At 34.9% G+C, this 11556-nt stretch overlaps 1 protein-coding gene across 1 annotated transcript; it reads right to left on the bottom strand.

Moving 5' to 3' along the window:
• Nucleotides 1-1357: 1357 nt before the first annotated feature.
• On the bottom strand, nucleotides 1358-4349 carry LOC129221018 (cell division control protein 45 homolog). The gene is given in 3 exon segments (XM_054855454.1): nucleotides 1358-1419; nucleotides 2737-3211; nucleotides 3213-4349. Coding segments are annotated over 3 exon segments (1674 nt in total).
• Between the last annotated feature and the right edge of the window lie 7207 nt (nucleotides 4350-11556).

Below are 11556 nucleotides of genomic sequence, written 5' to 3'. Positions count from 1 at the left end.
TTTACTTAAGCACTAAACCATCAATAATAAGAATTTTAAACTTTGTGTAATGATGTGTTATGTACACTAATATTAATTCATAACATAATGCCAATTTCAAACAATCATTTAATTTAAAATCAATGTACATTATTTACAATTCTGAATGGTGTATTTTAACTCTTAAAATTCATGTTAATTTCTCATTTCTTATACAATTTTAATGATGAAAATATCAAGGTGACTAGATGAGCAAATTGAAATATAACCAAACACAACCAACAAAACAGTAAAAAGGAATTTGAAAATGGAAAACAAGAATTTTAGAACATTTACTTAATGGTGGAAATTGAAGGTAATTTCACATACGAGATTGACACAAAATTTAGTTTTTTCCGAAAAATGTTGGTTAAATTTCCACACAGTAACAAACATTCATTTTACAAATAGTTTCTATTTGATGAAATTTTGCAAGATTGTGGAACCAAATCTGAAAACTAATCCAAAAAGAAAAATTAATGATTTATTCATTTTTCATTGAATAAGTTCTTTGAAAATCTTGCAGATATTTTCTGTGCTTTTCATACTTTGGCAAAAAGTATTTTCTTAATACATACATAGAAAAGAGTGATTTAATTTATTTTATTTATTTTTTTATTTTTTATTTTTTTGTTCAGCTTTTAAGACCTTTTGAGCCCAAGATGTTGCAGCATTTGTACTCAGGCAGGGCTAAAACATGAAACTTAATCCCGAACCCGTAAGAGTGAAGCATAGAATTAGGACAAATAATTAGAAGAGATCTAAGACAACTGTTGACGCCTTCCCAAATATTTGGTTAGAAATTTGCTAATTACTCAATTAAAATAGTTCCTTTCTTCTAAAGAAAATTTCGATTATCTTTTAGCCTTTACTTTGATAGGTCTGATTGTACTCTATGCTTTTTATAAATTAGTGTTTCCCCCAGGCTTTTTTAGGAGGACCCTGCTCCTATTGGATCGATTCAGCTTTTTATTTCTAGGTCTACACTTTGTGGGGGGGAAAAAAGAACTTTTTTATTTTTGCAATAAAAAGGACTATTTTTAGCCCATTTTCCCCCAATTTTTTTATTTATTTTCCTGTCACACCGTCATGTTTAGCTAACAAATATCTCTTTAGCCTAGAAGGTTTCCCTGGGAATGATCATTTTCTCTTGACTGATATTTTGATAAATTGGTTGAGCTTAAAAGTGATGATATAAATGAACTCGCACATGAAATTTTGCGAAAGCTTTAATTTTAATATGAAATTTTGTGAAGCAAACGCTTTAAAACAGGATTTTGTTGAAGGACCACAAAGCAGACCCAAATTGTGCCTAAATTGAAACTCTGTAAGTTAAACTTCAAGCACTCTCCTTGTCCCTTAAAAGTTCGAAGAAACCTTCATCACAAAAGTAAATGTTTCCTTCAAAAGGAGAATATTTACAAAAGACTGGGCTTGAAATGTCACTCTTTTATGCAATTACCTATCAACTAGAACCTGATTAGAATGTAATTCTGGATGTTTTCAGCATCATATCTAAAATTTAACATTAAAAAGATTTTCATTATTTAAAAAAATAATTACTATTGAAATATGCATGGATTTTGCATGCATCTAGGATACCAAAAAGTAAAGAAAGAACTTATTACAAAACTTCTATCAAAAAGTGTTCTTTTATTTGAATCAAAGTGCCCTGCTTCTTTTATGGTTTGAGGGGAAACACTACTAGACCATTTCACAGTATTTTTGACATTTACGTAGAGTCCGTAACGTGACCTTTTCTTGCCATAACTTTTTTAATTTACCGTTTGATTTGCAAATTATTTTAATTTGAGTTGGTGTGTTGGTAGGAAAAGCTCAAAACAAAATAATATGCTAATCAAACAGTAAATTAAAAAGTAATGGCGAAAAAAGGTCATGTTACGGACTCTACATAAATGTCAAAAATACCGTGAAATGACCCTATTACTAATGTAATAAGAATTGAGTACTAAATTGAACCTTTTTTGTTTAATCTATATATAAAGAAAGGAACATAAAATATTTTGTACATAAAAAATGTTGCACTTTGCACATTGAATGTAAAATAAAACCAAGATCATTTTAGGAACAAAGCATGTGAATCAGTTTCAATGTAAGCATAATTCATAAGGTAAAAAAATAAATAGACAGTTTACGAGCTCACTCATAACTAACTTAGCTGAAAAGTTATGATAACTTATGATAAAATAATGAAAGAAATGTACATTATTTACAAAAACAATCAATAAATAAGTCAAGATTTCACTAAAACTACCGATAGATTTAAAATACTCATATATGCTAAAAGAAGAAAGTTTAACAGAGAAGCAAAAACAAAGAATTTTAAAATTTGCTTTGATTATGCTTAAAGCTATCAAGATATTTAAAATAAATCATTATACGGGAAGATTTCGATAATTGGGAATCTGGCGACCTTTCTTCATTGGCGTCAATTTTTGGCTTCAGCGCCTGCGCAAGAGGTATTTTTCTTTACAAATCAAAACATCAGAAACATCTATTCACATAGGGTTACCATAAATCAGCAGGATTACCAAAATAAAATTTATTTACGCCAAAAATGAGACGGCCGTGCCAGATTCCCAATTATCGAAATATCCTCTCACTATACCGATATAAGAATACTTAACGAAGGAGCATAAACAAAGAATTAAAAAAATGTTTAACTAAGAAGCAAAAACAAAGAATTTAAAAATTTACTTTGGTCATTCTTATTGATATAGATGTAAGATGAACAAAAAACATCTTGTGAAATTGTTATCCTGCACTGCTTAGCTGCTTGCTCGAAAGCTTTTCCGAAGAAATTTTTTGGAGTGCCTTCCGCTAATGGTGGAATAGCAACCACAAGACACTGATGAGGCTCACTCGCATCTACAGCGAACAGTATCAGGGGCATCGTATCGGCACGACGATTACGACTAATCGTAACATGAGCTTCAAGTACAAAATGTGCCAACATTAATAAACATCCAGGATGACTAAAATATTGCATGTCCTGTGTGCTGTCCGGTACAACAGCATATAAGAAAGGCCCAGCATTGATAATGTATTTCATATCAATAAAAGTTTGAACCTGCTTAAATATCGCAACCATTCGCAGTTTTGCAAGTTCTATGCCTTTTTTGATCGCGTTCACTTCACCTCTGTGCAAAGCGTCCAGGGCATCGAGGAAAGCGATCAGTCGGGGTCTTTTCTTTGTCGACAGATTCCAAAAGAGCAATGATCGCGTAAACGATATCAGTTGCACTGAATTTCCCTTTGAAACCAAATTGAGAAACGAATGATCCGTAAACAATTTGATCGAGTTTGTACTTCTCGGACATGTCTTCCATCCATTTACCGACGTTATTTCGATATTCCATATCCATGGAGGAGAACTTTTGCCTGCACTGTGCCAATGGCAGACCGATTTCTGCAAGAAATTCCGACATTCTTTTTGTGCCCTTCAGACTCCACAGTTTAAATTTACAAGCTGTATATTTAGAATACATCAAGCTTTCATACAATGACCAATGTCTGTAAAGAGCCAAGTTTAAATCTTTATCAAAAGTGATTTTCATGCAACTTGTCGAATTGCTCATTCCGTTTTCGCTACGATTATGACGTGACACATGTCCCTGCATAGCAGCAGCATTTAGTACATATTTTTCTTCTTCGCACTTTTTCAACACATACTGCTCAGAAAAACCAATTATGCTCCACCACAGCAAATCGTTATTGTCGCGGGACATTTTCCAAGCAAGGTCGAACATTATTTGAGCAGAAGATTCACCAAAATAACTGAGTTGGTAGTAATCGAACAATATTTTCTCCCGGTTTTCTTCCCACAACCTTCTCTCACGTCGTTTGAGAATGGAAGCTTCGGTTAGTCTGCCATCCTCATCTTCTTCATCCTCAGAATCATCATCTTTGAAAATTTCATCATATGTAGGGATGTTCTCACAATCCTCCGGTTTCATCAATAAACGAACTTGTGACTCGCTATACACATTGAGAATATTAACAGGTCTATTACTGTCACAAATGAAAAATATTATTTCTTCTCTAGGTTCGAATGTTTCAACGATATCAATCGTCGCCCCGCAGTTTATTAGAACAACGAACTTTGCCTGATCTTTATGTAGGTTGAATGCTTCGTTCAACGAAACTTTTCCATAAACAGGAATAAGAGTGTACAGAACATTATCGCACTGAAATAAATACTGCAAAATTTTACAAGCACACAATGCATCTACGTCACATCCAACCAACAGCAGCACACGGCTTCCCGATATGACATCATAAAATTCGGTTCTTAAGTTTGATAGAAACATTAGATTAAACTTTGTTGATTGGAAAGTTCAAAACTTAAATGAAAATCAACACAATAACTTCATTTTATCACAACACAACAGCTGCTGAGCTAACCGCCAAATTCTTTAAAAACATACCTATTGTTGCCAAACTGAAAGTATGAAATTCAAATAATCACAATTCGAAATTCGTTGCAGATCTCGCGCCAGAGTGCACGTTAAAGAGCTTCTCCTCTTTAATCTGTATAGTTCGAAAGATATATTTGCATCTACAGTAGGCGTGTTAAAACAAAACAATGAAATTTCTCAACCTTTTTTGCTGTGATTGAGATAGAAACATCAAGCATACATTGATTTTTTTTAACTAAAAAAATTCTTGAATGAAAACCATTTCTTTCTGACCTTCTCCTTTGGGTACCTTCGGACAGGGCCGTCGGAAGGGGGGCGGAGGGCGAGCGGGGCCATCGCCCCGGGTGCCACGAAATGAGGCTGCGCCACAAAGCGTCCCTCGTTTCGTGTATCATAGATGCAGTCATAATAAGCACACGAAACGGAATCAATGCAATAATTTTCTATTTTTTCCTAATGCAGGAAAATATTCCTCCCTCACAGTCTTCAAAACATTCGTTCCCATTGTATCATTGAAACAAAATCTGAGAATATAATTGTTTAGACTCAAATAAAAGGATCTTCTCCTTTGTCAAGTTCCCACCAAATTTCTTGGAATTCTGGCCCTGAGTAACCAACAAAAAGGTGTTTTTTTTTTGGGGGGGGGGGGGGGCATTGAACAAAAAAAAAAGAAAGAATGATAGGAAAGGGGTATCCGGCCAAAATTTTGAAGCTTTTAGTTTTGAAAACGCGATTTTAGACTTTCTTTGCAAATGCTACGGAGAAAAGTGTATAAGGAGCCTCAGCGGAAATTTCTAGAAATTGAAGTCTTAATAATGCGATTATAGGCCACGCTTATTGACGTCAGAGTAAGGGATGATGGAGTACAGGGTCGTCCCCGATGGATTTAAAAGATATATATATATATATATATATATATATATATATATATATATATATATATATATATATATATATATATATATATATATATATATATATATATTGAAATCAATTCCTCTCAACACAAAAATTCCTCAAACACAAATTTTTGAAATTGAAGTTTCAAAAACGCAATTTTAGATAAAAACTTTGAACATTTTATGGTAAGGAAGATCCGAAGTCCTTCCCTAAAAATTTTTAGGAAATTATGGTCTAAAAAACTTAAGCAATATTTTATATTCATGGGCTATTCCACTTACATTTTTGCAATTGTCGTTTAAAAAGCCCATTGCTTGTGATACTAAAGAATGATGAAATTGAGACCCTTACCTGAATATTTTCTGAAACTCAAGACTTAAAATGCAATAGTAAAGCCATATTTTGTAATACTAGGAGAGTAATTTTTCGAAATTAAAGCTCCAAAAACGCAATTTTAAACGAATTTCGATGTTGTTGAGTATTTGGGGGGTTTAACCCGGAAACTTGCAAAAATTTGGTGCAAAAAAAAAGACATCTATATGCTATTAACATAATGAAAGCTGTTATTAAATTGGTACAGGTAAAACCGAGAAACTCTTGAACGGAATCGTTGTATGAGTCCAGTTCGAAATTTAATTTTAATGTAATTTACTTCGAGGAATGCATTTTTCCATTTATAGTTAACAAATTATTTATTTGTGTTCTTAGTTTGATTAATATGAGTAACTAATTCAGTTTTAGTTGTTTCTTTTTTATCTTGTAGTGTAAGATTTTGTAAGATAAATATTTAGATTTTAAACATTTTCATTTTTCGAAAAGTTTTTGGAGTATTAAATGTATAATATATATTAGAAACAGATTCATTACTTGCGTTTTAGTTTATCCATAGCTCTCTGATTGTTGCGTTCATTAATATTTAAAAAATGCAAGTATGACACGTTCACGCTTATGATGCGACGATGTTATAACTAACTTGATTTTTCTGTGTGCATGGGGGGTGGGGCAGGAAACTTTCGTCCCAGGCGCCGCAACGTCAGCTCTTCGGGCAGCCCTGCCTTCGGATTTCCTCCTAATGACTAAAAATATTTCGATACATCAGGTGTGCTCACTCCCCTAAAAGCGCACCCCCTAAATATTGCAAAGATCCCCCAAAAGCAAGAACCCCTTAAAAATGAAAAAAGGTACCCCTCAAAACAGCCCCCCCTCAAAATTTCAATGTCGCAGTCTGCGCTATGACCCCCCCCCCTCCAGGTGGGCACCCTTGGATATATCTTATCGCTAACTCATTTACTGGGGCTATTACGAAACTTTCTTCTATATACTCTATATATAAATGTTAACTAATCTTCTAGTCGATCCCTGAATGTCCCACCTTTGAGTATTGAGAAACACCAAAGCGCGAAACATTCCTACCAGTAGTAGGAGCACTTTGCACGCACCGTTTTTAGTCACATTTATGAGTATTAGTATAGAGCTTGAAAAAGCTGTGAGAAAAAAAAAATCTGATTTTTTCATGTCTCACACTTTTATTTGGTTCCATTTACCATAAAAATGTTACATTAAAAGTTTGAACAATGTACTTAAATATTTAGAGGTAGCTTAGAGTTAGAAAATAGAGTGAAAATTACGATTTCTCGAAACGTAACAAATGCGCTTGAAATTATCGCAATAATTTCAAAGTTTTTAAACGTTTTTGTACACATCGGCTATATATTTGAAATTAAAAATGTATTGTCTTTGCGAAAAATAAAACTTTTATCTCTGCTAGCAGGACTTTGACTTTCAAGAGATTGTAATAGGAATTGCTGTTGGTTTCCATCACGGGTTAACCTACAGTCTTCTATAAGAGTAATTTCGAATTCGTATGATCAGTTACTACTTCCAGGGCTTTAGTTATATTCATTATCTGTTTAAAGTCATCCTCCTTACTCCGTTTAGTGTTCTTACATTGAAGATATTGAACTTGAAATTTCAACAATTGATATAATATCATTGACTCTATCTGCAGCAAAACTTCTAAGACTTTATTTTTAATTCAGTTCAGCTCAACACTGATTTTTTACAGTAATTTCTACTTCAGCAGGAACTTCATTTTACATAGCATTATGTTATCTGAAACCAATAAGAACCAAACCCAGTCTTAATAGTAAAAAAAATCTTCAAATGTGATCCGAAATATCCATAATTTCTATAAACTTAATTTTAAAAAAATCTTAGAAAATGGGTCATCTGATTTTTTCCTCTTTTTATTATTTTACTTATAGTTTTACATAGTCTAGTAATGTCTTGAATGGCTTAAAATTGGAAGTTATAATAAATGTATTTTCTAACTGTTATTACTTAATCAAATTCTCATGTGCTGCATATATAAATATTTACATTAAAAACTTCCTCATCGTTGAGCTACCTCTAAATGTTGCTAGATCATGCTAAAATTTTACTTTTTTTTTCTTTTTTTCTCATTAGAAAGGAACCAAATTAGGGGGTGAGAAGATGATATTTTCATACTTCAAAAATATGCTCCACCCTAACTTACAAATACAAATACAAATGTGACGACCAGCAACAGGCTCTTATCCCAGCTAGGCTGGTCCTAGTCAATTTATTAGTCCTCAATGAAGATCAACGGCCCTCTTAAAGCTATTCACCCCCTTGCTCATTACCACCTCTTCCGGTAAGTTGTTCCAAGTGCCGACAACCCTACTAAAGTTAGTAGTTTTTCCTTATTTCCAGGTTAGCCTGAACAACTTAAAACAATGACCCCTCCTCCTGCTTTCTGTGCAAAAATTTACCCCCGTAACATCTTTCATTTTGCTAAATTTAAAAAACTGAATCATGTCCCCTCTGATCCTCCTTTGCTCCAGGCTATACATATTAAGCCTATTAAGTCTGGTATCATAATCTAAATCTGAAAGTCCCCTTACTAGTCTACTTACCCTTCTTTGAACCCTTTCCAATACACAAATACCTTTCCTCAGATAAGGCTACCAAAACTGCACAACATACTCCAATTGGGGTCTTACTAAACTCCTGCATAAAGGCAGAAGAACCTTCTTAGATTTGTTTGAAATAGATCTATTGATAAATCCAAGCATTCTGTTGGCTTTTACTTGCAATGCTGCACTGTTGACTAAAATGGAAGTCCATTGTACAGTAAGATAACTTACTGTACAATGAGTAAAAGGAAAGTTCGCGGAGTGGCTTTCTCCGTTTCGGATCGAACTAACGAATGAGTGCGCATATCAAAACAAATATCTGAATTAACATCCCTTTTACATTAGATATGATTCTTTGAAATAACATCCATATTTCGTCTATTTGTGATCCAAAAGTGAAATTCACTTCTCTCTGGCTCGCTGAATTATATGCGTTACGCGTCATTGACATTATTAAACCATCTTCCTTCTAAAACAGATGAGGCAGTGAGAAGCAAAGGGATGTAAGCGAACATTTTCAACTTTTGAGTAAAACACGTTTAAAGATAACATCCTAGGTAGGCGTTAATTGAATTTCTTTTCTAAATCATGCTGTTAACAGCAACTACCAAGGCCACTAGTTCCATCTCTTGCCCCAAGATAGAGGAGAGGTTCAGCTACCATGTGTACTGGTTATCTCCAAATTTTTAATTTTGCCACTTACATCCCTTTGCTTCTCACTGTCTCAGATAACAAAATATTTTCTGCGATTATTTCAAACTGGAAAATCGCCCGTCAAGGTATGACGGATGAAAATTGCTTCTACATTAATTTGAACGAAGCCATTGCGTGTTTGGTGATATTTTGATTGTTGAAATGGTAACCCTAACTCTAGTAGATAAACCTTAAACTCCAGTAGGTAGCGTTCATTGTTGACCATTTTCTCGTTTCTTCATTCCCCTGAAATGACAGTCTTATCAGTAAAACAGATAAGTGACCGGATCGAGTTCAGCCTTGTCACAATAAAGCGTTTCCCTGCATGTTAAACAACACTAAAACATATTATCAAATTACCATACCGTGGCGCCAGTTTCATTTTTGAAGCACGTGGGATCATCGGCTACTATTTATGTGTTATAGAGTGTTAACCATTTGCACCGTAAAACAAAAAAAAAGTCTCCCTCACAACAATTTTCGGAAAAAACTCTAATAATAGTGAGCTTATGATTTGTAGGGTTCCGTATAAACTACACTTTCAAGTACAGAAAAAATATGTGCTAACTTATTTTGAACTAAAAGGCATAACATTTTTGTAAATGTTTTATACCAGTTAAACACCAAATCTTACATAAACCTTAATTAATTTCCCTAACTCTCCACTAATGACGCGTAATATTTATCGTGCGTCGTCACTGCAGCATTGCAGAAACAATTAGTCTGTGACCAGTCACTTTGTGAGATTTTGAAGACATTGCTGCAACATCACTAGGGGCGGACTGAACTTAAATTTTTGTGCGGGGGAAAATTCTCAATTTGCGGAATTTAAGTTCAAATTTTACCGAATAGTAAAATATGATTATGTACACATAGCACAGGCATAGAATGTATGTTACTAGTGTGGAGAAAAACTTAATTCTTAACTATAGTGCACTGAGGGATATTTGATAATGGAAGTAAACAAAGGGGTTTGCTGTTTGGCGCCAAGATTTAGCATTTCCATAAATTACTCATTGGATTGGCGATTCTTCTCAGAAACATTTCTCTTATCTGATTGGGGCTGTTTTCGCCATCCCATCATCAATCAGGCAACAGTATTGCCAAGTATCACGTTGCTTTCTTTACTTCCACAACCAGTTCTCGCTGAATTCACACTGGTACCTTCTAATTTCAAATTTGCCGAATCTTCAGACATTTTTAGGAGGTCGCAGTGACCTCTTGTGACCTCCTATCAAAGCACCCCTGAACATCACTTTGTGCTGCCACCGCAGAGACTGGCGTTCACAAGTAGCTTCAACCTGTTGATGCATTTACTGTGATGATATGTGATCGTCATACAACTTTCACGTAAGGGTCAAATTTAGTCTTTTTTCACACCAGGTTTTCCTATACCTACCACTATTTTTGATTCAACCAGTTGGATTGAACCCTGAAGGTAGCTCTGATTTTCTGATCCAGACCAGAAACCGAAGAATCCCTCGTCCAGCACCCACAGCGGTATCGTTCCACTTGGAGGATTTTGTGACCACGGACATATTTACAGTGCTGGTAAAAAAAAAAAAAAAATTGCATCACCCTCGCATTTTCACAGCAATGGGATTATGTGAGAAGGTTTGGTCGACCGATTAACGATGAATGTATGTGAAATTCTTCAAAACTTATGAAATAAACACTTAACAGTAGGAATTCGATCATTGTTTACTTAGATCGCGGCTGTTTCCGGGCCAAGGCAAACTGCTGACTCCATGCTCATTTTTTCATTTCTGAACCTGCGTGTGAGTTTAGAGGAAAAAATTACTTAACCACATTTCAATTCAAGTCTAACGGCAGGATAAAGGTTTTTAAATTGTTACTCACCTGTTTTGCCCTATGGCACGGAGCAGAATCATCCTGGAAAATGACGTTTGGAACTGAAGTAAAGTGATCCCGGATAGTAGGAAACAATTTCTCCTCCAAAATGCCAATATGAGCCTGAGCGCCATACCTCAGCGTTTACTGTTCCTTGCACAAAGTGAAGCCCACCAATTCCTTGATCAGAAATACATCCCCAAATCATCTGGGATACGTGATGCTTGACAGATGTTGAATGCAGTCGGGATGATATTCCTCTCCTTTGCGGCGCGGTTGATGCAATTTTTTTTTACCACCACTGTAACTTCCCCCAGTCTCCATTAATGAAGATGGAGGCTCTTCGATCGGCTAGGATCAAAACCGGAACTCTCCGGTGACAAGTCCTGTGCCCTACCGATCAGGCCAACACAGCCTTACATTTCGTCACTCTGCCATTTTGGGTCTTAATGATATTCACAAGCCTCCACACTTGAAAAAGGAAATACCCATGTCAAGCGTCCATTTAAATTAGTGTCAAGTGAAAACGAGCATTCATTTCAATACAGGGGAATTGGATCAATCGATGAAAGGGCACTGAAAGTCAGGAGGAAAAACGCAACCTATAATAAGTATAAACACGAGCCCTTAAAACTATTAGGGTCATGCATTTAGAACCATTACACTTGTGCATTGTTCAACAGCGAAGCCTATTAAGGAGATGCAGAGTAGAAAACGGA

The sequence above is a fragment of the Uloborus diversus genome, chromosome 4, assembly GCF_026930045.1.
Source record: "Uloborus diversus isolate 005 chromosome 4, Udiv.v.3.1, whole genome shotgun sequence".
Taxonomy (NCBI): Eukaryota; Metazoa; Arthropoda; class Arachnida; order Araneae; family Uloboridae; genus Uloborus; species Uloborus diversus.
Note: the sequence above shows the minus strand (reverse complement) of the source record. Positions and strands in the feature narration are given on the sequence as shown.